We start from the raw sequence: 27800 nt of genomic DNA on the forward strand, positions 1-27800 counted from the left end.
TTTGTCAACACAGGATGTAAGGGATGAAAAAATGGAACGTTAATAATGCTGCTTTCAGAACAAATAGTTAAAGTTGTATTATGTAAGATTTTCAATATAAAAGGGTGTGTTTATTTTTTTCACTGGCATTTTTCCACAATAACCATTCCACTTAAGAAAAAATAAAACCAAAGACACGCTTTAAATAAATATTCGGCTAATTATTTAGACATAGCAGAGAGAGAGAGTTTATAAAGAGACCACAAATTCCTGTTACATAGTTGCGTAGCACAGCTTTAAATCACAGAGCACACCAGACACACAAATCTCTCCAACATTGTTTATTAATTTTATTTAATTTTTTTTTATGTGTGGACTTGACAGGTAAAGAGATGAGAATGGAGTACAGGTGAAATTATTTTTGTTTCATCCTCTCAACAACAATTATAAATACACTAGCACAGCACTGAAATTCATAGACGCCTGTGTTGTGTTTGTTATCAGCAGGAGAAGTGGACAGTATTTCAAACCAAAGAGCAGCAGACAAACATTTAAAAAAGGCTTCATTTAACAGTCCACTAGCCTTGTGTCAAGAGACTAAGAAAATACGGTATGTTTGCAACTTCTTGTGGATTTTAATAGTTGAAATCTCCCTGGTGATACATTTTTTGACTAAATCAATGTTAAGCACAAGCCCCCCACAACAAGGCAATACCTGGCCACAGTAAAGCTGAATGTTTTATCTAAAGCCTGTGTGTTTAGAGTTGCTTTTACAACAATGTTATAGCCATTGTAAAAAAACCAAGAACAACTTGTCGAAACTGCAATTTAGGGAACCGTTTTTGAATTGCAATGAGATCGTCCCATTGACTATAGCATATCACCTTGTGAAATGCATTGGTTCAGGCAGCTACAGAGCACAGCTGTCAACGATATACCATTCGCAAGATACTAACTTAATGAGCTGTCAATGAATCAATTTCAATTCCAGTAAGTACAGCAGAATTACAAGCATGTCGTTCTATTTCAAGTTCAAATCCAAAATGCGATATTGGTCATCAAAATAACAATTACATTTTTTTTTCAGAATCCAATTTGTTTAGCACTACGTTACACTTAGTGGCAAGTGTATACATTACACCTGACCTAGCTAAGAACAATGCAGAAATAACAGCTTGACAATAAATCTTCTGATGTTGTTCAGTGTGTGTCAAAACCGGTTAAGAGTAGTTCATTCAGCTTTTATCATTCGGCGGCTGTAGTTTGTGATGCTATTGTAAAAACACTTTTCAGAATAATTCAATAATCAACTGCGCTACCATCAACTACAGCCTTCAAAATGACCATACAATTCAATCAACATCTCTTCATCACAGCTTTGAAAAAAACTGAACATTACAACTCACCTGAAGGCAGCATTTATTGCAGGGCTGCTGCATTAGACTGGGCTAAAATACGCTAAATCTACCTAAACTTGCGACTGTTGCACTGAGTGCAGCTTGCAAAGAAAGCAAATGTGTCATATACCTATTATTCTGAAGCATCCTTAGTCCGATCCATAGAAAAAAGGTTAGAACTTTCTAATATAGGAAAATAAGGACACTAATGTGGACTGTTAAATGAGTAGTAAGAAGAGCACTATTGAGACAGCATGTGGGAAAAAAGGCATTTTAAAAGACAAAGGCTTGTTTCACATGTCCTACTTGTGAACTGAGACATAAGGTTTAAGTTAACCATAACATGGCACACGAAAATCACAAGGTAATTGTGGATGAAAGACAACTTTGTCAACAGGAATAGTTGTGAAGCCATTATAACTCTGAAATTCAAATCCTTCTCAACCTCCCACCAGACCTGAGTTTTTTTTATTTCTTACACATGGATAGCAGAGTATTGTTCGACTCACTAGATTTGTCGGGCGGACGGGAACCCACTCAAAGTGTTCCAGACAAAATCTCAAAATACTGCAAGTTTATGATCTGCACTTTCCCATTGAACAGTGACTAACTTCAATATGAAATGTAGCAAAGCACAAGTGGACACATCTGTGAACGACTAATAGCTGAAACCGCACAATTCAAACAAAACCACAGTCTTTGTTTCTGTACTCGACCTCCCGTTCAAAAGGTCAATCCAGACACATCTCATTGGTTTCCTGTGAGACCAAAGTCAATCATTCTGCTCGGTGAAATAACTGAACCAAATGATCACAAGTAAGCAAGGGGAATGAGTTAATAAACCAGCCAGATCCAGTTTTTCTTCGGGGTGTGTTAAATAACAGTTGAATCGGTCGGGAGCACACATGGAACATAATCAAAAAAAAAATAAAAATATGTTTTTAACTTGTCACTTTTTACTGACGAGCTTTGAAATTATTATATATTGTTTTACATTGGTACACTCCGTGGTCCATAAAATGAATGCCCAGTATATTCCCAAATGAAATGCAAGAATAAGAAAATGTGTCAACGTCCAAACAGTTTTTTTTCGTTATTTGAGTGAATGTTTTCAACACCCAGTTGTGGTTCCTTCTCATGCAGTTGTTGCTGGTTGGGATTTTTTGAGACGTTGCTGCTGTTGTTTGCACCACAAACAGTCTGAATACATTCTATTATTAGTCCTTCTGTCTCCACATGTAGGAGTCGTTCTCTATCGGGAAAAGTCTGAGGTCACTTCCTCTAGTGACAACACAAGTTACCATAGCTACAGACAGATAACAAATTGTTTTTGTTTTTCCACAGACATGTTCATATATCTTTCATAAAATAAATCTTATATTTTTCCAAGTATACAATAATAAAATGATGCACTCTGCAGGAAAAAAAAGGTAACAGGAAACTCCATATATACACAGTATATTATACTATTTTGGCAGACAAGAACATGGACAAGTTCAGTATTGTAAACAGCTCTGTACTCTCATGACATTTTGCATCCAATTCTTTTCTTTGAGTTCTTCCGTTTCCCTCCTCGCTCCCTCTCTCCAGTTACATTCATAACTCCAAAAAATATTGTGCTTTGAGAAATCTTTAACAACAAATCAAGGGCTCTTTCTCTTTTTAAGTCTCCCCGGGGGGTTGACACCGTGGTCTACTGAGTAAGAGTGCACTGTCTGTGAACAGTGGGTCAATGTCTGAAACGGTCCCGTGGATGGTCGTTCCCTCGGCTCTCCCAGCTCACCCAGGAAGATGACAGAGCTCAGGGGAATATTGGAGGGCGACAAACGAATGCATTAAGACTGAAGAGGTTTTTTTGGGGGAAGTTAGGATTTTACTGGCACTAATCAGTGTGTCTACACAGTATCCCTTTCAGCATTTTCACTAAAGTTTTAGTTTTTTGCTAGACGTCAAGATTTGGTTTATATATTATGTGTGCACTTAATAGCTAGGCAGCATTTTGATGTAGCAAATCATTTTTTTTTAAAAGCTGCTTAACATTTAAGACTTAGGAATAATGAAAGTCATTTTTGAAACTTTCCCAAACTTTCTAAAGTTAGGGAAGGTTTGTATTCTAGCGTCATGGCATTTTATTGATGATTACAAGTCAGACGTCTAAGATGTGCTTGAGGAGATACAGGAATGTGCATGATGGAATGTGGTGCGGCAATGCCAGGGTAAAGACACAGAAAGCTTTGGAGGGGTTTGTTGAGCTCAGGAGGCAGGAACAGGAGTATTGGTCTAGACGTGGGTCTGTGGGTCTGAGGAGTTGTCCTCGTCAGTGAGCTCCACCTCCTCTGCTGTGGCCTTCTCAGGAATGGCCTCCAGGCTGCGTCTGCTCCTGGACTCGGAGCCTACAGACCCTCCTACCGGTCCTCCTTTAGACAGGTTACAGGTCAGAGCAGCGTAGTGGATCTGCTTCAGGTTCTCCTGGACTTCACTCCTGGCGTGTTTCAGTAGGTCGGCCTGACCCTGAGGAGGGGGAGGGATAGATCAAAGTTATTTTTGTCATTTATATCCATTATTTAACCAGGTTAGTCTCATTGAGATCAAAATATAATATGCAAGAGAGCAGTACACACACGGTAACAGTCAACGTCACAACACAACACACAAGACCAAGAACAAATCCATAACGCACCCTTAAGTGCAATCGAGAAAATACATTTGAATGATTTATTAAAATATTCGCAATGTCCAATAGAGGCTTTTAATTCATTGAGACTATTAGGTCATCAAGTTTGAGCTCCTTCCGCAGGTTGTTCCATGAAGAGGGTGATAAAAGCTTGAAAGCCTTTTTACCAAGCTCTGTCTGAGCTTGAGGTACAGTCATAAAGTAAGCACAAAGTCCTGAGACCGTAGACACACGTCTACATTTCACAGCAGGCTGAAGCCAGGCCAGCAGTATTGTGTCTGAAAAGGTCTTTTGGAAACATTTTGTGCTGAGTTCAACGCTTTGTTGGACAGTGGCCATTTTTAAATATACAGGACCTTTAGTCAATAGCTTAATGCACTTTAAATGATCATCAAGAATCTCAAGCCTGCTTAAGTAAGCCTTCCGACAATAAGATCCATATACGTAGAGCCACAGAGTAAACATGGAAAGAGAATGCAGCACACTTAATGAATTACACACACTTGCCTGGTTTACCTCAAATGCCTTGGGATAGAGTAAATAAATTGAAGCTGAGGTTAGAGTGAGGTAATCTTAATTACCAAATACAAATAACTATGGAGACAGGCCATTCATTAATAGCTACCCTTGGTAAATACGTGAGGTGCAGAATAAGAAGACTAATTACTCCCAAAGTTCAAGTAGGCATAGCAGTGCCTCCTGATGTAATTCACAACATTAAATATAATCTTTGATTACTTTATTACAGGAGACAGAAAACACATTAGCACAATGTCATGATAGCGACCACAATCACTTCCATTTTGAGTGCAAATGAAGTTAGTGGGATACGTCGCTCAATACTGGGTAGCTAACATAAGACATGTCCCTCTCACCCAGTAATTGGCTAACATGAATAAGAAAGTCAGGCTAAGTGAATGACGCAATAAGTATTACTTATCAGCTGCTAGGGATTATGAAGTCATAGTGTTCATGACAGCTGTGCCTGGAAACCACTCTAATGCCCAGCCCTAACAGGAGCTGTCATATTACTGGAATAACGCTAGTAAAAATCCCCCAGCAGCTACGGGAAATTTTTCCATGAGAAAAACTGCCCAGGGCTACTGACCCTGACCTCTGAAAATCCATCATCTCTTGTGTGTTGCAGGCAAATGAACAACACATTTAAAATTCAGTTCAAATGCATTGTGGGAAGCACATGCTTCTTGAATATCAAACACAAAATCGTGTGACACATGTTGGAGAGGCAGAGGAATCCCTATAATCTCACCTTCAGTATAGTGATGTTCCATGTGAAGCTCTCCACCGCCTTGTGCAGCTTCCTGCCCTTCAACCCTTCTTTCACAGCCAAGTCCTGGAGGTTCTCGTGAAACTCCATTGCTGAGAGGAAAACAAAAAACCAGAACAAATGTCATGTCGGTTTTTATATGGTTGGAATTCATGGTAGTTTCGTGACAGAAGAGCGACTGTGAGGTGACTGGAGTGTGGGAGAGTTTGACTGGGTGCTAAGCCTGTTGTCACGGAGAGGAAACCCATTAAAACAAAGACCTTGGCATGTACTGTCAACATTTCACAGTCTGCTCCTGCAGCAGAAGGCTTGAGTGTGTGGAAGTACTGAGATTCTCTGGCAGCGGCGAAGGATTCCTCTCTCCTTACTGTATGTCTGCAGCGTGATAACAGCGAGCAAAACAACAGATAGCTGCTAGTGAAGGTTTACGGTATGTCAGCTCTGAAAAAAGAAGGTGCAAATCTCCAGGGATTGGATTTGAGACGTGAAACCTGCCAATGAAATATAAATATTTCATACTACGTTGTGGATAGTGGATATGACTGGGGGTGAAAAAATCAACATGTTATCATGGTAGAAGGTATATTAAGCAAGTGTCAGTTATTTGATCGCCATACATCTAACATCTATACATGGGAGTGTTATGTTAGTAAGTGGAAAGTAAAGCACAGGGGTGCTTCCAAACCAGGTATTGATGGGATGTCAAGGGACAGGACTAGACATCAGAACAGAAATATAACTCAAAGGCAGAGTTGAAGGAAGCAAGTGAGTGAGGATGAGAGGGAGTAGAAATAGCCCCGGAAATGGAGAGAAAGCGGAGGAGAGAGGCAGAGTGGGCAGACAGACATGATGTTCTTTCACTGTGGATTAGCATCAAGGCAACAAACAGAGGAGGGATTTGTCTCCTGAGGAGCCTTCCCACCTCCTCTCTCCCCCACCCCATTGCATGACTGGGTCTGAGCAGGGACATCTTTAAGTGGTGAGTGCAGCAACTGACACTGCAGCAACTGTGAGGTGATTTTAAGAACCCAGAAGGGAGCTGGAGCAGAGTTCCTGCTACACTCAAAGCCCATAACTGCGTAACACATTTGTGCAGTGGAAACCCCTGCCTAGAATGCACACACTTCCGCTTGCAGCTCTGATATAATCAAGAGGCAGCCCTGGCCCCTGTTGGTGCTGTTGCCATAGAAACATGGTGTGCACGTGAGAAGGAGAGACCCTCTTTGTGTGAAATCACCATCATAGGTGTGGGCTGGGGTGTTTTTAGAGCCTGTCAGATGAATCTGCCACCAGATCTTAGGCGTGAATATATCATCAAAATACTGACAGAATTTACTGAAAAATCTGATCCTATTCTTAATCTAAACCTGACATCACACCACAGGACTTAAATCACACACTTTCCTTCTCCTCTATTTCCTGTCTCATTCTCTCCTCACTGTTTTGTAACTACAGAGCTGCTGCTGCTGTGCACGTGAACCATGACTGTGCTGAAGAAGGTGCACAGCTTCCTCTATGGCTCTCGTTGCCTAGCAACATTGTATGTAGTCTGGCAAGCAAGAAAAGGGGGGAAGCTCATTCTCAGCACTCTGATCTCTATGAGGTAATGCTGCAAGACGAGCAGCAGCGCAATGAAGACTGATGCTAGAATATCTTCAAGCATGAAATAACAGTAGAATGTCAGATCAAAGGTGCATGACCTGAGTAATTCATGGGATGGATTATTGATCATTCCTTCCATGACAGATGATTGCATCTGTTCATAACACTGAATTATTTCAAAAAGCCAAAGTTCTGTACCAGACTATACTAGACTTCACAAAGGAAATGCTGTAAATCATGATTGATTAAGAATAATGACAACCACGGCTGCATATTAATTATTTAAGTGTTAAATTAATTGTTATTTTCTAGATTTACTAATAGTTTTGTCAGACCAACAGCTTAAAACCTTAAGATTAGGGCCCGACCGATTTAATCGGCCGATTATAGCACATCTCCGAAAAATTCAAGCAATCATGTTGAGTGAGATGCATTGCTGCCCCGTAGGTAGCCTACATGCATAGCATTAAAGTTCTAGCCTATTAACAGCAGCAGCAGGTGCGTTGTAATACATTGGATTAATTCACACTTGACAGTTCCCCCTGACACCAATAGAGTCATTAGTCATCTTTTGACTGTTAATAGTAATTGATAGAATTAATATAGTGCTTTATTAGAGGTCATTCAAAGACACTTAACATCATACATATAGAAAATCATACTGTACTTACAGAAAAAGAAAACCAAAAATACAGACAAATTAAAGATAAGGTTTGGAGTGGAGTCAGGTGTAATTATGCTTTCTTAAAGATGTGAGTTTTGAGTTGACTTTTGAATGAGTTTATCTAGTCTGAGATGCTGATGTTTGGAGGGAGGGAGTTCCAGAGGGTTGGGTGCAGTTACATAAAATGCTTAATGTCTGAGTTTAAAAATGCGTTATGTCACTTTAGACATATTTGTAACACTTTTTATTTTTTTAGATAATGCATATTTTAATTAATAAAAAGTTCCTGTAGACCTATCGACAGTAACAAGTATTTATATATATTTAAGGGTTCAAAAAAGTAATTTTTTTTCAATATATATAGGGGAGAACGGGGGAATCTGAGGCATCGGGTAATGTGAGCCACCCCTTGTATCTAGGCAACGGAAAACATTTGTGGTCATGTGAGATATATGTTTTCAAGCCCCTCTCATTTCCCCATGGCCCTGAAAGAGAGGACCTCATGGTGCTGTGGTAAGCATGTTTTTTTTCACCAAAATAGGTATTTTGCATGTAAAAGTAAATGTTCTTGCTGTCAACTTAATCAACTGTTGTGCCAAAGCAAATGTAATCAAGTAGAAAAACTTCTATCATACGTGTTGATGAACTACCAACATATGAAACCATGTGATGCTGATAACTGAAGATTAGCCTGAAATGCTAAGAGAGGTAGTTTTTTGTGGTGGTGGGGAAAGTGAGCCAAATGCTGTGGGGGAAAGTGAGCCACTATCTCACTTTCCCCCACCATGAGGCACAAGTTAAGTTTAGTCTTAAACATATTTTAATGTAATATTACATAACATATGTTTTATTTTAATGTCATACACATTGTAGAAAAGCCATCATGCCAAGGAAATACACCAGGAAGACGACCTGGGGCAACCACACGGAAAGAGCACCTTCTCATCTTTCCCTGTAACCTTCAGGGCTGGAATGTAGAGTAGGCCTAGTTGTAGAGCATGACAGGCTGATGTTATAATCCAGTTGGGTCTTCTCCTGTGTTCTGAGTCCCAGGCTGTTCTCGCTGGTTCTGATTTTCCTATGCTTTGACCCCCAGACACAAGCTGGCTCTAAGGGTCCTGTGTTCTGACCCCCAGACTGTGTTCTAATCTAACTGGTTCTATCTTTCATTTGAATCTTATTAAAACCTTTTGAATTATAATATGTTGTATTTGATTTTGTTCAGAGTTACTTTCAAGTGTTTAGAAAATTTGCTTTGCTTAATTGACCAAACCCCTTCATTCTTTTACTAGTCCGACATTAGTTCTGGAATGTGTGGCTAGCTTTCAGGATTCTTACTGTTACAATATGTGTTGTTATGGTAGTTTCAGAGTGGAAAAAGTAAGTGGATCCCCACAGCTGGGGTAAAGTGAGCCACTTGACAACTTTTTTTAAAACAATCATATTTTCACTGCCCTTTGTCTTGAAAAAATTCTGCTAATGCCCATTTCTAGGAAACATCCTGAATTAATGGGAAATGTGTACATTTGAGTGATACATAATTTTAGCTCGCTTAGAGGGGAGCAAATGTAAAAAGTGGCTCGGATTACCCCGTTCTCCCCTATATTAAAAACAAAATTATCTGCCGATGTATTCGTTATCGTAATTTTTCTCTGAAAATAATCGGCATCGGCACTAAAAAATCCATATCGGTCGGGCCCTACTTAAGATATTCAATTTACTATCAAATATGGCTCTGAAAAGCAGGAAGTCCTCACATTTGCTGGTAGAACCCGGTGTTAAGCTGCATTGGTTTGAAAAGGACAAACAATCAATTTGTTGAAAAACAAGATAAAATGTTTGATGTTAGGAAAATAACCTTAACTATTTTAAACAATAACGTATAGTAATGCACTGCTTTACATGCTTTACTATCCAAACAATTTTTTGGAGAATCCACTTTAAACAATAAGTTTGTCAGTATATGTAACACAAACATTGGCTCTTTGCTTTGTATTCTGAATAGTGTCACTGCGGCTCGACACATAATTTATTCACTTGGCATTCAAGAGCCTGGTCTTCTCTAATGATCTTGTTAGAGTGCAGCGGGTTCAGCCACCCACCTGCCCTGAATGTTAATTGGATCCTAAGTGAGTTTCGTATGAGGGAAAAGAACACCTGACTGTTCTCTGACACCGCCTTCATGTTCTTTTTTTCGTCTTTTTTTTCTGAGGGGAAAGTGTCTGAGCTGATGTGATGGATTATTCACAACTTTAATAGCTGTTGCTGCCAGAAAGTTCCCCTTGCTGTGAAGGGGGGAATCGAGTTTGTACTGACCCAGTTTCTACATCACAGACAAGTGAACCGGGCCACACCACACGCACATAAATGCAAACATGAGCACACACACACACACACACACACACACACACACACACACACACACACACACACACACACACACATGGCGTTGGAATAAAATGATGTCAGTTCAGAATGGAAAATCAGTCAATGTTCAAGTTTGTCAGTTTGCCATCTGCTGTGTCCCAGTTTTTTAATTGTTGGCTGTTGGAGTTTCTCCAGCTGATTTCAGATAATCACGTTGTATAATGGCGCTATGAGACAAAAAGCCGTAGAGAGATGCATGGTTGAAAAAAGATTTTGGACTACCTGGGGCATTTTCACTGCTGTGTTATTCACTTGACTATTGTTTCATACAAAATATTGATTCAGGCATTTATCAATAATGGCTCAAGCTCACTGTACAGGTCAAAAGATAGTGATTCAGTAATGAAGTGGAAAAAGATCTAATGATGTCTGACAGACCTCTCCTTTAAAGGGATAGTTTGGAATTTTGGACATAGGGCCTGATTCCCAAGTTAGTCTGAGTGTTATTTATCATTGGAGACAGTTTTCAACACATTTCATTCAGTCCTTCTAGTTGCAGAGTTGGCTCGTGCTAGGCTAGCGCACGGGATTGGGGTCAAGCAGAGCTGCTACTAAAACAGTCTTACCCACTCCACAGTACACCCAAGGCTAATCAATTATAACGCTAGACTACAGATGTAAATGTCTGTGTTGATAGAATCATTTTAGAAATAAAAACAACCTCGCATTGCATGAATTATCGCATTTTGAGGGACTACTTTCTCAGCAGAAGCGGAATTTTACTTTGCTATGTAACCGAATCACTACAGCAGAAAGTAAAAAGAGCAGCGTGGGACAGAAACTGAAACGAACGACTAGGCAACATGGTGCGTCAGTGTGCATTCAGGAATTGTACAAATAAACCCTACAGATGGACACCACAACGTTTCCACACATTTCCAGTGCAAGATCCAGAAAGGACAAAACTGTGGCTTGTTGCGGCTGGCTTGGACAACACCGGCGGAAACTGTTCGCGAACGGTGTATTTATAGCGATCATTTCAGACCGGACGACTTCGAGAAAATAACAATAAGAAATCCCTGAAAGCGAATGCGGTGCCATATCTGTCTTTTCAGATGCACCAACAAGCACTGATGAACAGGTAATAACTTTTGGTAAGCTACTCTAGCTAATAAAGCTTGCCCCTTTCATAATGTTAGCCTACTGATAGATTGATGATGACATGCAATTTGGAGAGTGACAACGTTAGCTAATGGTATAGCTACAGGTACCTGGCTGGGCTAATTGCAAACTCCCGTTGTTCTGTCCCGGTCCTCTACTGCAGCTCCAGCGGGGGCTGTCCGTCTCTAAGACGCTTTCTCTTTCTGCCCTTTGAGCATCCATCTCTCTCAGTTCTTCATCAGTGTATTCCGGCTCGTACAGGTACGGTTCGGTGGATACAACAAATTCCTCATAATCATCTTCAAAAGCAGACGCATCGCTAAGTCCTCCAAACGTGGCCATATCTTGTTTATTGAATAGGCTAATAAAATTCCTTCGTGCACTGTAGGCTACTCTGCGTCTGTAGCAATGACAGCGGCAGGTGAAATACCTATTATAGATCCGGTAACCTAGGTATCAGTCCGCCGCTGCCGCATATAAACACTGCTGTTGAGACACACCAAGTCTCTCAATATGCAAGGTTGTTTCTATTTCTAACATTATTCTATCAACACAAACATTTACATCTGTAGTCTAGCGTTATAATTGATTAGCCTCGGGTGTGCTGTGGAGTGGGTAAGACTGTTTTAGTAGCAGCTCTGTTTGACCCCTATCCCGTGCGCTAGCCTAGCACGAGCAAACTCTGCAACTAGAAGGACCGAATGAAATGTGTTGAAAACTGTCTCCAATGATAAATAACACTCAGGCTAACTTGGAAATCAGGCCCTATGTCCAAAATTCCAAACTATCCCTTTAAGGCCAGGACACACCGGTCCGACTACCGACCGTCGCCCGAAAATGGAGTCTGCCGATTCAGGCAGCTCCAGTCTGCCAGTTGCGGCCAAAAAAGTGCCAAGAACACACCGAGCCAACTACAAACTTTCCGTAGGCTCTGCGCTTGCGGGGGACCTAATAACAGCAGGCGGCGCTAATCTGTATTGTGGCCGAAAAAAATACGGAAGCCGGAAATGATGGGACAGCCGGTGATGGGACAGCCGGTGATTTCTTCGGTCCTCATGATCCCAAGTATTAAATATCAAGCCAACAAAATGATGCCAGACAATGTGTTGAGAGTGTTACGACATTGACTGCGTGTCACTGCTGTTTGTGCTACCCGCCTCACTTCCGGGCTTCACTGATTCGCAAGCCCTCCACCAATCAAATTGCTCCGACTGAAAGACTTCCCGACGCCGATTGAACATGTTGAATCGGCTGAAAAGAAGCCCGACGACATCTACGACGGCCGACGTCACCGAACACACCAAACAGATTTGTGTCCCCACCCCCTCCAGACTCTCCGACCATGTCCGATGGCCGATTATCGGGCCGGTGTGTCCTGGCCTTTAGGCTGAAATACTTACAATTATTCCAAATTAGTCATTTCTACAAGTGTAGAAGATAAGAGAATACGTGCAGCAAAATACTCAACACATATGCACACTTATGAGCTCATATGTGCCCTTTGAATCATAAACGTGTGTAATATTAATGTAAGCAGAGCCAAGACATTCGCGCACAGTACATAATAGATTATAAATAATTTCACACCTCAGATCTGTAAACTGCTGGCATAACAGATTGTGTTCTTGGACATAGAATAAGAAAGATGCTGACAGAGGCTGTAGTGAAAAGTCATTGTAAGTTGTATCTAAAGAACAAAGACAAAACTCACTCATTTCATACAGTAGCCATTTTAAATTCCACATGCTTTAGCCAAATCTAAACCAGGGGCTTCAGGGATCTCTCCGATGCCAGTAACTCAAGCACCTCTTCATCCTAACCCTGATGCCATTGGTTGGTGACTCTTAAAGGCTAGGACGGTGGTTGAACTGAAAACACCAAGGGAAAAAACAGCACAAAGCCTTTCATCCACATTCGTTAAAATACAAAGTCCTCTTCCTCCTCCTCCTCTCTGATGTTCCAAGAACAAAGTAATTGAATATTGCATGTGTTTACCCATCTGGAAACCAATAAAGCACAGCCATGGTAATAATGGTCCATCTTTCCTCCCTTTCACTCTCACACAGTGCTTCCAGAAGGCCTACTCAGTGATAAATAGCCTACCGCTGCATTATAAAGCACATAATGTCAAAGATGAAAGTACTCTTAGTAACAGGTTTTTACAGAGATTTAACCAGATTGTCACAGAATAAAGACTGACCTCTCAATTGAATAGAACAGACAGCCCTGACAGCATCCTCTGCCAAAAGTTTCCATCTTGAAGCTGTGTCTAAGTGCATATTTCTTGACTACAGCAGAACCTTCACTGATGAGTTGCAAATCAAACTTTCCTTTAGGGCTGCCCGACTTAGAATTTTCTTAGTCGAACAGTAGCCATTATTTAGGTCAATTAGCCTTCTGTTTTATTGACCTATACAATACAATGGTAGTGGCGGACAATTCTTCATATGATAAACTAACGTCACAGAAAGTCATTTGGTGCTTTTAAAGTCATGATATTAAGCTAATTATCTTCCATGTTCTGTTCAGACGAGTCTCCAGCAAAAGTCTGGCACGATGACCGCCATGTTGTTAGATAGGTATAGTCAGTGAGGAATTTTTTTCCCCCGTGCCTAAGCTACCAAAGAGATCTTGACCTTTCTGGTCTACTAACGTTTGGTTGACTATAAGGAGACAGTCCTACTTTACTCCACAGAAAACTCCCCCCTGGCCATATGAAATCATAATGCATAACGTTACAATGGGCTGGAAAGACAGAACTGCCTAAACACATGAAATACAGATATTAGATTCTGCCCAGTATGGAGTATCTGGCGCAGAAGCTTGTATATGTAGAGTGCCATCTGTAGCTTTGATGTTGTTCAATCATCTTTTGAAGCACAGAGGCTGTTAGTGGCGTGAATTAAACACCTATGTCTCAACTGCAGCTTTTCAAAGGGTCACAGTGACTGGATCACATCCAAACATGATTCAAATGGTAATTCCACTTATGTAAATAAGCAAAGTATAATCAGTTCACATCATTTTAATATTGTGTGATCTGTGTTGTGTGGCTTCAGAGCCACAGGGTATGTATTCATGAGCTCGCTCTCTCGTGGTTTAAACACATCATTTTATGTTTTTTCCGCCCTTGCCATTTGACCATCTCTTACCGGCTTTTTGGGTTAGAAGAATTCTCTCATACACGCCCTCGGAGTTCTCTAGCAGAGTCTTGCTGGTCTGGATCACCTGAAAATGACACAAACACATTCTTCATATTACCCTTTTCTTCCACATCAGCAAAACTGGAATCCCACAACAAAGCAGGGAGCAGTCTCCGTCTGGTGGCCGGGTGTTTCTATCCAGGGAGGGCTCAGAAAAACAAGCTGTTATTATAGGCACGTCGGTGGGTGTGGTCGCTGAATTGCATTTTTGAAAGCCAAAATTAGAGGGAAAGGAGACACAAGGAATTAGGGTGTTTATTAAAAGTCCCTTTTTTCTTCTTTAAGCAGAAACAGTGTCTTCTCTTTGGGGGAAAAATATAACTGTTGATCCTGATACTTGAGTTTGGAAGCATTTCTGGAAAGGAAGATAATCAAGGTCATTTAATTATGATACGAGTAAAACGTGAGCATGTGGGTCATTTTGAGGACCGACCACAGCCGTGCTATCTGTGAAATTGCAGCTTTGAACAAAGCTAAATTTAGCTCCTGTGGTGTTATGCTCAGCCTTAATTGAGTGCACAAACCCTGCTGATACGCAGCCTGTTAAAATTCCATGGTGGCCATTAGGGCAGACTCAAAGACTTTAAATATTAAATGCCACACCGCACCCTCCCAACAACCACCTAACACAAGGATGACAGCCCAGGTTAATGGTGCATATTCAAGACACAAAATCCCTGAGTGAACACAGGCCATCTTCATCTTTCTCTGCACTTTTCTTAGTAATAGATTAATTTTTTAAATATATACCTGTATATACTGTATACATTTTAAAAAGTCTACTGCTAAGGCCCATTGGGTATTGGGGCCTTGGTGTATAGAGCATTGTTGTAATTGGCTTGTATATTTACTTGTATATTCCTAAGTGACTAATGTGCACAGCAAGGTCGTGTCACCATGTCAGACTGCCCTGCTCAGCTGCCAAGATTGTAAGGGACTGAATTCTATTCAAGCTCAATGTAACAAAGCCACTCTGCCAACAAAAACAGCAGGGAACAACATCATGATCACCCTGATTATATTGATCTCTGGAACATGCCAGCTCTGGCCAGCTAGTGAGAACAGAGAGAGGCTGGGCAGGGAACTAATATCAGAAATCCAGGTTTGCCTGTGCATCCTAAGGTTGATATAGCATATTCTCCTTTGCCTTAGAGCTGCACTGTTGTCTTAAAATGATATAAAACACGTTCGGGTGACATGTTCCTTCATTACTATGGAATAAAGGTATGGAGTTTATGTTAGGACAATTCTTCATACACTATAATGTTGCTGGAAATACTGATATGATCAATCTGTATTGATCCCCAACAAATAGCACTAGTTGTTCCTGTTTGAGTAATGGCTTGATAAGGTACAGAACACTTTTTTTGAAAAGTGAAACTACTGCGTATATCTGTGACCCATTTTTTTTTTTTAGATACACTGTATGTCATCAGTAGGAAACAATCAACTTGAGTGCCACAGACCAGGTCATTTGATGATTGAATTGTCAAGTAGGTACATTTTTGGTTTTGGTCTTTTCATTGGATTTGTTGATAGTAAAATATGGAACAACATCAAACTCATACTTTAAGAGCACTGTGTTTGAAAATGTTAAGTATTAAATAATGAGGGTATACAAAATAAATCTTCTTATCGTAACCTTTTCTATTTATTTTCCCAAATCACACTGGATAACCATGAAATCTGATACAATTTATTTTTTGTACAATGAAAAGTTAATTTGATTACCTCCACAAGTTTCAAACTTCCATTACATCATCACAATTTAGATTTTTTAAATTTTTTATATATAAATCTGCTGCCTTTTTAAGCATAATACCATAATCCATTCCCTAATATTGCAAACTGTATGGGGGAGAGATAGAGTTTCACCCACCCATGGAGTGAATCCATATGTTATGCTACATGCAGTCATTACTAAGTGATTGCGGCTGGTTGTGTCACTCCGCAGCTGCAGTTGCCACACTTAAAGCTGTCGCACACATTTTGATTAATTCCCAGTTGGGAGAAGAAATTACCGTTTTGGTGGCAGACGAAGCCTCTCGAATGCATTTAAAGGCACATTGAAGGTAAATGGATGAACTCCCCCCATTTTCAAACTAAAGACTACCTCATGTTAGTGGCATGTTTAGTTCTAGTATTATTACCCACATTTAACAAAAGCTCATATATTGTTTTTAATGTGTTGTTAGCTTAGCTACATGGAGATACATAACAACAAAATAATATTTCAGTTTTAATATATTTTAGGTGCCATAGAAAAATATATAATTTTTTTAAGAATTATGTTACTGTCAAATATATAGGTCCTTCTCATATAATTGGCATATTGTGATAAAGTTGATTATTTTCCATAATGTAATGATAATAATTGAACTTTCATATATTTTAGATTCATTGCACACCAACTGAAATATGTCAGATCTTTTGTTGTTTTAATACTGATGATTTTGGCATACAGCTCATGAAAACCCCAAATTCCTATCTCAAAAAATTAGCATATCATGAAAAGGTACTCTAAACGAGCTCTTAACCTAATCATCTGAATCAACTAATTAACTCTTAACACCTGCAAAAGATTCCTGAGGCTTTTAAAAACTCCCAGCCTGGTTCATTACTCAAAACCGCAATCATGGGTAAGACTGCCGACCTGACTGCTGTCCAGAAGGCCATCATTGACACCCTCAAGCAAGAGGGTAAGACACAGAAAGAAATTTCTGATCGAATAGGCTGTTCCCAGAGTCCTGTATCAAGGCACCTCAGTGGGAAGTCTGTGGGAAGGAAAAAGTGTGGCAGAAAACGCTGCACAACCAGAAGAGGTGACCGGACCCTGAGGAGGATTGTGGAGAAGGGCCGATTCCAGACCTTGGGGGACCTGCGGAAGCAGTGGACTGAGTCTGGAGTAGAAACATCCAGAGCCACCGTGCACAGGTGTGTGCAGGAAATGGGCTACAGGTGCCGCATTCCCCAGGTCAAGCCACTTTTGAACCAGAAACAGCGGCAGAAGCGCCTGACCTGGGCTACAGAGAAGCAGCACTGGACTGTTGCTCAGTGGTCCAAAGTACTTTTTTCGGATAAAAGCAAATTTTGCATGTCATTCGGAAATCAAGGTGCCAGAGTCTGGAGGAAGACTGGGGAGAAGTAAATGCCAAAATGCCTGAAGTCCAGTGTCAAGTACCCACAGTCAGTGATGGTCTGGGGTGCCATGTCAGCTGCTGGTGTTGGTCCACTGTGTTTTATCAAAGGCAGGGTCAATGCAGCTAGCTATCAGGAGATTTTGGAGCACTTCATGCTTCCATCTGCTGAAAAGCTTTATGGAGATGAAGATTTCATTTTTCAACAAGACCTGGCACCTGCTCACAGTGCCAAAACCACTGGTAAGTGGTATTGAGTAAGTATTGAGTGCATAACTGAACATAATTATTTGAAGGTTGACTTTTTTGTATTAAAAACACTTTTCTTTTATTGGTCGGATGAAATATGCAAATTTTTTGAGATAGGAATTTTTGGTTTTTCTTTACTTTTTTGCCAAAATCATCAATATTAAAACAATAAAAGGCTTGAACTACTTCAGTTGTGTGTAATGAATCTAAAATATATGAAAGTCTAATGTTTATCAGTACATTACAGAAAATATTGAACTTTATCACAATATGCTAATTATATGAGAAGGACCTGTACAAACTATTACTGACATGACGTGATTTGTATTCTCTATCAGGGTTCGACATAACGTATAGCCCGATGGCCCGGGGCCAGTAAAATCATATGCAGGGCAAGTTGATTGGCCAGTCACTGGCCCGCCCGGGCCAGTGACTGGCCAATCACAGTTCAGTATCTTTTTGTAGACTACATCATGGTTCATTGAAATGCGCGTAGAGAGTCGGAATGAAAGCAGTGTTTATTTAAGACTCAATATAATAAACCTAATATAAAATATATTTTTTTAATGAAAGGCCAGTGGACAACCGATGCGTGGGCGTTTTGACAGGCGGAGCAACAAGCGGGCGCACTCTCGCTCCGTTGGCAGAGCTGCCTACCGTCCGCCTGCGAGTCGGCAAATCAATCGACTTGCTTTGCCCCCTTTCTTTCTTCCCACAGCAGAGGTTGAGGTGCAGAAAATGATAACTGCGCTTTTCCTTTATCTGCCGCCGTAATGTTGCAGTATTTGCATCAAAGCCCCAATGGTAATACAAATGAGAGGCTTTATTTAAACGCTGTGAATGCGTCTCCGGTGATTGTGTCGGTTGTAGACAGAAACTAACGGAGGGACTCCGCTCACTGTACAGTTCCTATAGTCGCGCAGTTTGGCACTGTGTTTTCAGGCTCGAGACATTCAATCAGATCGCGGAAGTCTTTCCCATTGAAATCGCTAACGGGGAGAATATCCCTGGTTATTATTTTAGCCACAAACCACAGTTCATCTGCGCAGCGGCTCACTCGCTGGCGAGATCTCACGGTGAAACGCTGCTGTGATCGGACGAAGGCATTGTGTGTTTCTAAGGTGATTTAACGTCATAGTCTTAGACGAGTGTTTAACTTATGCTGCATATTTTGCACTGCATTGTTTTTTATCAATAGTTTGAAAAAATGGTCCCACACCGGACTCTTATGTGAAGCTGACACTTCATGGAGAAGTGACACTCCTGCAGCGCGCTCACGACCAGACGTGAACTCGTACACGGTGAAATCTCCCATTAAAAAAAACGGCATAACCCACTGATTTTCGGATTTCTATTCTATTTTTAAAGTCAACTTAAGCGCAAGTGGAAAACCGGTCATTCGGTCGACACATTCACATCCCTAATGCATATAGAGAAAGTAATAAAAACAGCTTACCACACCACAAAGAATGATCAGACCTTCATCTCTTATTTTTTTTTATGTTTGAACATGACTTCTGCAGGTGAACTATTCATTAAACTGCCCAAATTCAAGAATAAAAACAATCATCAAACTACTGGACTTTAAAATACTGGCCCACTCTTTCAACATACTTTCAGTTGTAGGCTTCAAATTCAATATGTTTGTCTGGTTTTATATTATGTGTATGAGCAATATCAACATTTCATATAATTAACTAAAAGAAAAATAACCAAATCTAAAGGGAATATCTATACTGTTACAGTATAGATATTCCCTTTAGATATGGTTATTTTTCTAATACAGGTATTAAAATTATTGACACTAAATTATGAAGAAAAAAAAGTGTGTGCAGGGCCAGTGAAAATATACAAGGGGCCAGTAAAACTCGGATCCACTGGCCCGGCGGGCCAGTAGGAAAAAAAAGTTATGTTGAACCCTGTCTATGGTTAAGTCTTTCAGAGTTGTGCATTCATAACGTATCTCTATGTATAGGCAGTACTCCTAGTTCATCCGTTGTGAACAAAAACTGAAATTAGACCACATTATCTAAGACCACAAGCTGGCACCGTGCTAAGCCTTTCCACCTTTTTCCCAGTCCACAAATGGGCAAGGACTGAGAGCCGGATTCTATTTCTGCCAATTAGGAAGCGAAAGCCTGGTTCTCCCCTGTAGGGGATTTTGACACAGTGCCTGAACGTCTAATTGTACTGTTCCATACATCATTTACAAATCTTTAAGTCTGGCTCTCTTTATTTCATTAATGCCTCTGTATTTGCCTGCTAGCCTTCTGCTGTGCACAGTCTCCTCTGGCACTGATGATCAAGGCCTCCAGCTTCAAACTACTTAAGCCCTTGCTCTTTATTTATTTGATTTAGGTCCCTGAACCCTCGTCCATTTTCGCCTTTCTTCCTTTCAACTCAATTTTCCTGGCACTGTTTCCATCAGGGCCAATTACTAGCCTTCCACTCCTGAGTCCAAAGAGAGTAGAGGAGTCACCTTAGTCTGCTTGCATCTGAGTCTTTCCAGCATCCTCCCCCTTTCCAGATGTTCATCTCCGAGTTCCAAGGGAGGAAATGTTACATAAAGATATCACAGTTGGGTGCAGAAAACACTTAATTGTGTCATTTTCTTTCACACACTTTCTCTATGTATTGTTTCCATAACAAGTTAAATTCAATATGACATGTATTCCACTTGCCACACAGGTGGGTCCACATTTCATCTTTGTATGAAGTGCAACTTCAACTATTAGAGTAGCTATCTATCTATCTTCTATCTATAAAGCAAGAAACGTCTGTCTGTCTGTGGCTCGCATATCTCTCTGACTGTTAGTCAGATCGGCCTAAGCTTCCGGATATGGCTTGCGCACGGCACAAAGGGGTGCATCCTTAATTTTGAATTTATTTGGACCAAATAATATGTAGAAGTGATCATATTTATATCATTCTGGCGGCGAATATGTGCGGCGTGCACACAGAAGGCAACAGTGAGAACGGGCATGAAGTAATCCCTGAGTAAAACCCGCCTCCTTCTGATTCTCCTCACTAACGTTGCATCAATCCAGCATATTACAGCAAGACCAAAAGTGACTTTGACGAGCGATGCGACAGCCAGTTCAATGACTGTGTGTAGACTACATCTGTTTCTGTGTCCCACTTTCATAGACGGGTTACATTTACCATGCATAAGGTTCAAAAGATATTCTGGGGCTATTATGTTACAGCCAAACGGATGGAGATAAATCTGATAAAACAAACTAACCACTGGATGCAAAGTTATTCAAAGCAGTGTTTGTTTATTTGTCTCTTCACTTCTACCAGTGTGATTTTGCAGAGAATTTCTACATCCTGCCTGAAAAATTGATGGAGGGTCAACTTGCTCAGAATGTGCGGAGAATCAATGTAAAAGAACAGGATGTTTTAAGAATAATGTTGCCTGCCAATAGCCTCAATGACATGTTGCATAACTTGAATATTGATTTGTATTACTTAACAGAGCTCCAGCCCATTATCTAACCATCTCTGTATGTCCCCATTAAGTCCAGTAAAGCCATGATATTGATTTGAATGGAGTCAAAGCTTGTGTGCTTGTTAAGGTCTTCTTTTCCCCTTCATGGATGGTTACATAGATAACCCATGCAAAAACACAGCATTTTTTTAAGGGTGGACAATAAAAAAAAAAAAACACTTTTAACTTAAGCATTAACAGATTAAAATCCTGTATCTATTTTTCTGTAATTTTTATATGATTATTTTTATTTATTTATATGATTTTTTTGGCATATTCAAGCTTTATTGGATAGTACAGAGTTGGAATGGGGAGACTGAGAGAGAGGGGGGAATGACATGCAGTAAAGGTCCACGGGAATTAGTTTAACTATTTGTTCCAAATACTACTCACCATGTCATAGGTAGTGACAACTTTCTTCAGGACCTCTGGGAGCAAGCCTTGGGGTTCCAAGTTTGGATACTGGTCAGCAAGGTTGAACAGCAGAATGGGGGTGCTGTCAGGTCCAGTCAGTCGAGGGGAAATGGCCAAGATGCACTGCTTTAGGTTAGCCACTGTTGAAAGGCCGCAAAGCTCTTTAAAGGGCACAATGGCATTCTGCAGAGAAGAAAATAAAAATTACAGCTGGGCTTGCATGCTGGGATAGTGGTTTGTACAGGCCAAGCTAAACATATGTCTATTAGCATAACCATTAGTACAATTCTGAAAAGGAAGTAACTTAATATTCCATGTTGCCAAAATATGAAAATGATCTGTATTAAATAGCCACAATCACACAGATTAGAACTGGTCAGAGGAAGTGGCTGGAAACTAAGTCATCATTACCAATGAGAACTATTATTTTGGCACTCTAATAGGCTACTCATATCCCAGAATCATTTTGGACTTACACCAGTATCACATATAAAAGGAACACACACGCACGCACGCACGCACGCACGCACGCACGCACACACACACACACACACACACACACACAAATCCTAACCTTCCTGTGAAAGTCCAAATTTAAACCCTACATAAACACCCGGAGGCACAAACTCTGAGAGGAAGGCCAAGATGTGTTATAGTCTCAAGGCCATTGCTTGTTATCACACAATGACTGCAATATAAAGTGGGCTATCAAAATAAATCCTAATACAATGCCTGGAGAAACACAACACGGGACCAACCACAGAGTGTTGTGACAATCCAGAACAGCTTTTTCTCAAAAATGATGTTTATTTACAGAGAGACCTCAAATGAGGATTGAAGACCACACATATGACATAGATATGAACATAAAGGGGACAACATTAAACTGTGTTTATGATCCCTGTGTTGCCAAAAGCTTAGCCAATAACCCAAAAGAAAAAAAGGTTTAGGGCGACACTGTCTGCATTGTATCTGTATTGGGAGCCATAAAACTAGCAAGTGCTTTGTTAAAACATCTTAATGCTTAGTAAAGACAATGTCCATCAGATGTTGTAGCTAGAATGATTTAAACATCATACAGAACGTCACGATCCCAACAGGATTGTTTCCTCTTCAATGCCACCTTAACCTTTTCTAATTTACACATAAGAAGTTAAGAATATTCAGCAGTCTACCATTCTACCCAAAGGGATGCTCATCATAACGTTACTCATCTCACCTCTCTCCATTTGTTTTGACTATAGCGCAACACACAAGGATTAGATCAAATCTGATTCTGCAAAGCCTGGTGGTTTTGTGTTTCTCTTTCCAGAATGGGAGCCATTTTTTTATGCTGAAGACTCTTTGTAGTAAATCTGGTTATAATCTTTACTTGACTTGGGGTTACATTTTCTTCAGTTAAGCCTTTCCAAGAAAAACAATCCCATACTAAAAGATGGAAGAAAAAGTTACGCAGTTCCTCCTTCTATCAATGATCATATTGTTGGCTCAGTAGCACACATAGCAGAGGCTGAGGATACTAGAGAAAATCAAATTACATTTTGTGGAGTCCAATTTCAAAATTCTTACCTGCATGTTTTCTCTGAGGTCTGTTGCCTCTCTCAGTGGCAGCAGGGCTGTTTTGAAGACATCATCCAAAGCCTTGATCAATAGCACTCTCATGCTGGCATACTCTCTACTCTTCTTGCCCTTTCGTACAGACAGTCCCCTTTTGTGTGGTTTGCCGCCTCCTCTTCGATTGGTTATTGCCACATGAACAAACAACAAGGTGTGTGGCAGAATCTCCCCCGTCAGAGATTGTAGCGGCACATGGCGAAAACCTGGCTGAAGACACTCAAAGGGGATTGTATATTGGCCGATAAACTCATCACCAATATAGTCGTCGTCTAGCACCACAAAGCGCACCATTGCAAGCTCAGGTAGATTTATCTGAAACTCAAAGCTCTCGTCAAACAGAGGGTTTTCACCATTCTGGTTGACCGTTTTAGTCCTTTGTTCAGCGCAGTCAGCAGGAATGCCGTGTATTTCCACATACACATAGGGGTCTACTACGTCTCCTTTTGCACCTGAGCCTTTGGGTTTTGGGAAGTTTTGTCCACTGATGATCTTGATGTGCAAGAGCTGCGGAGAAACACCCGGCACTGAATCTTTAGTGTTGGCACTAAAATATGAAACATGCTCCCTCATGATTGCTGGACGCAGCACAAAGCCGCAGTTCCCATTCTGACGGAACCAGCCGATGTTCAAATCCATCATCAGGCCAGGAGTCTGGTAGTTCATTGCCACAATCTGGCAACCGCACTTCCAGAAATCTTGTGGATTCATGTTGCTGGAGTCAATCCGCATGGGGCTAGGGTAAACCCGTGCTAGAAACTTCTTGTTGAAGTTTACAAAGTCACCTGGGAAGTCAGTGGCGCAGCGACTGGCGAATACCTCATTGAAAGAGCAAAGCTCCCATTGCTTTTGGCTCTGGAAAGATGTAGGGAAGTCCTTGAACTCCACAGACTTGCACAAAGTTACCAGATCAGAGAGATCCTTTGACAGCTGGAATTTCTTGGGTGCGATAGTCTGGTGTTCCACAGACTCGATGCTCATCCTCTGAGACATCTCTGCCCCTTCATCCTCATCCGTCACCTCACCTTCCGAAGCAGTGCAGTTCGTGCTCAGTTTCTTACCCTTCAGAAGGATCTTTCCCTTCAGTTCAAGTGGAGAGGGGAGGTAGCAGTCCTCAGGTTTTGGATGATCTAGGTGAATCTTGTCTCCAAGAATCTTCTTGAGGTGCTGAAACATGACTCTTTGCTGCTTTAAGGAGCAATGGTTTTCTAAACACAGCAGCAGTGGAAACTCGGATGCAACAAATGCATACTTGTTGATAACGTCAATGACACTGCGAAACACAATCTGTGATGTCATTGTATGTCCGGTGTAGATGACAGGTTCATTATCGGGCCCATCCCACACATCCAACTCTACACTGCGGCAGCCCATCTTGAGGGCACGGATATACCCAGTCACATCAGAGGGACCTCTGAACTGATCTTCTATCAGATATGTGTTGTGGGATGAATTAATGTAATAGTGGGACAAGGGCTGGTTCATGTCTTGGCATACTGTTTTGTGTTCAGGGTCAAATATATGGCACTCTGGGGACATAAGATAGTTGGTGAACCCATCGAGAGAAAGCCAACCCTTGAGCTGGCCCTCTTTAGATGGTTCATATTTCTGAATTACATCTAAGCTGGTGTCTTCACTGACTTCTGCCATACCCTGCTCTGCCTCCAAAAATATCATTAAGTCCTTGGTATCCAGAAATTCTTTGTTACTGGAGAACTGAACAAAGAGAAAATAAATCTCTGGTCGGGTGCAAAGATCATGAAAGACCTCAATTAACTCCTCCTTTGTCACATCAGAACAATGTTTGTCCTTGGCTTTGTGAAGCTCCTTGAATTTCAGTTCTATTTTCACATTTTTAAGTCCTGGATTCAACTTTTTGACTAACTGCACAGCAGCACATATTGTTATTTGTTTGCTATTGTTACTGTCTGCCTCGTCAAAAAGTTCACCTAGCCAGGATGACCGCATGTTGTTCTGACTGCTCTCTATCATATTTAAAGTATGTTTACCATAGGATATCAGGTACCTCAGTCCTGTAATCCATATGTTGGCTACATCTGCAGTGTTTGCCACTAAGTCCAGGGACTCGTAGTTCTCCCCAAAGATGATTGAGAAAGCACAGTCCTCTGATATCTGGTCATAGGTTCCATTAGTTCTAAAAGTGTCCGTATTTTTCCCTGTCCGAACTTCCTTGATGGATTTGACATCAATTTTGGCCTTTTCTGATTCCTTCTTTGATGGCTCCCATCTCAAAGACTGCATGTCGGCATCAAGGAGAAAGTAACGGTGGTAAATGCGAGAATTGGATCGCACTTTCTTCAGTTCAGAACCATCCACCATTGCATTGATACAGTCGCTTGCGCTGCTGATTTTCTTCTCAGTGGGCATGCTACTGAATGACACAGTCTTCTTTCTTTCTTTACGCTGTCTGGAACCATCCTGCAGAGAAACCAAACACAGTGCAACATAAAAAATCTTTTCACAAATATTGAAATAAAGTCATTTGATAGCGCTAACACTGAACACTCCACACGTGATAAGCCCACCCCCTTATGCCCCTGAATCTAGCCACCAGTTAGATTCAAACCAGCAGAGATTCAGGGCCATTCTGAGCAGACTAGGTTTTTTGGAAGGCAGGGCTTAAAGAGACGGGCTCCAAAACGGAGCGTTTCAGAGAGGCTGAATGAAAAGATTCAGCAATGGCACGGTGATAAATATAAAGTAGTAGTAAAAGTTGTAAAAGCATGACACTTGGATTACATTTATACAATGCATTGCGCGTAAATAGGGATGAATAAGAGACACTTTTTTTTTCAGCTATCTACAGCGGCCACATTCTTCACGTTTTCAATAAAACCTGCTCTTCCTGCTCATCATTGGAACATTAATTTGGATTATTAAAACTAATTACACAAAACTAGCACCAGCCAAACCCAGACCCTTGTTAATCATCATGTGGCAGCTTTTTGGTCCCACTTTATACAAAAGGGAATACTTCATTTTGTCAACTATATGATGTTGCCAAGTTCAGAATGTCTTAGGCTACACTCCAGTAAAAACCATTTATCTTAATTTCCTTTTGTGGTTCAATGCTCAAAACCGTCATCGCCTCTTACAAACTGAGATGTGCATACACTGCTATCATACAAGGACCGGTTCTCATGAACATCACTGTCTCAAGTAGCCTGGAAATCCAGACCTGCCGCTGTTTACAGAGACTAGACTGTGTATTAACTAGAGGTGGGCATAGATTAATTTTTTTAATCTAGATTAATTTTGAAATTAATCTAGATTAATCTAGATTAAAATGGCTCATTTGAATTCATTCATAATATGTGTGTGCTCCCTAAATAATGACTCAAAGTAAGTCTTTGAGAACGTGTTTCTCAAGCCAGGTGGCGCATCAGACCAGGGGCTCATCTCCTGTTTCCAACATGCATCACAAACTGCTTGAGGAAGCTGTTCTACTATGATAATTGGTGATGAAAATAAATAATGTTCAACAAGATGTACTTGTGTTTACAAACTGTTTATTCAGTTAAACATGAACTTTGAACTGTAGGCCATAAGAGGTAACGATGAATTGTTTAGGGCTGCAACTAACGATTATTTCAATAATCGATTAATCGGTCGATTATTTTTTCGATTAATCGATGAATCGGATAAAAAAAATAAACATTTGTAAATGCTGCATCTTTATTCAAAAACTGAACATTACTTCAAATTCACAGTGCACACTGAAGTGTCAAAACACCAGGTTATTGCTCCAACGTCCCGGAACTATTAAAAGTAATATTAAATGATAAAAAATTAATAATAAACTTAACTGGGATAACACAAAAAAAAACATACAATGTATGATATACATTTATACAGTATAAGGGATGTCCATGGTAAACCAGTCAACCGATAATATTTTTAACCGGTAAATACTAACGGTTAAAAAAATTAAATCATCTTAATTTCTCTCAGATGACAGGAGAGTTAATTTGTATTGATATTGATACCATTTTCAAGACTCCTTAACGATCCAAGTCTTTATTGATATCAAAATTGATAATTTTCTATTATTTTGTTGAAATAGAACTTGTATTATTGCTTTAATTGCTGATATGATCATAGCTCTAGATAGGACATTAAACAGGTCATAATTCCATTCCATCTTTACTATCTATTTTATCTTGCTGGGAAAACAAGTTTCGCCAAAATCTCAAATTTCTTTTTTTTTGTGTTGCATTTGAACACATCAATCATATTACTGAGCCGGCCTGAACACATCACAGTTGACATGTTTGCTACTTTTTTTAAGCTAACTAGCTTTATATCCTTCCGATTTTAACATGGATTTAAAATCTGGATCACTATTTTTAACTGACGGGACTTTCTACACCGTTCGGTTGTATGATTACTGCCGCTGCATTGAATGACTGTTGATGCGCCGATGCCGATTCTCCGAGCACGTCTGCACACCGTCTGCAGCAGCAGCTGACAGAGTTTTTTTGGACTAGACGGATACTGAGTTGATGGAGTTTTTTTTAACCCAAAGAAAGCAAAGGTACAA

General features: G+C 40.5%; 1 protein-coding gene across 1 annotated transcript in view; it reads right to left on the reverse strand.

Moving 5' to 3' along the window:
• Positions 1–356: 356 nt before the first annotated feature.
• plcl2 (phospholipase C like 2) overlaps positions 357–27800 on the reverse strand; it is a 40653-nt gene continuing 13209 nt past the window's right edge. Inside the window, exons 2-6 of the mRNA XM_080039130.1 lie at positions 23195–25678; positions 21605–21808; positions 14285–14360; positions 5321–5430; positions 357–3887 (exon numbers count right to left, since the gene is read on the reverse strand). Of these exons, the coding sequence (XP_079895256.1) occupies positions 3657–3887; positions 5321–5430; positions 14285–14360; positions 21605–21808; positions 23195–25678 (3105 nt within the window). The 3' untranslated portion in view covers positions 357–3656. The remainder of the gene's footprint in view (positions 3888–5320; positions 5431–14284; positions 14361–21604; positions 21809–23194; positions 25679–27800) is intronic.

This window comes from Ammodytes marinus (assembly GCF_949987685.1).
Source record: "Ammodytes marinus genome assembly, chromosome: 13".
Classification (NCBI taxonomy): domain Eukaryota; kingdom Metazoa; phylum Chordata; class Actinopteri; order Uranoscopiformes; family Ammodytidae; genus Ammodytes; species Ammodytes marinus.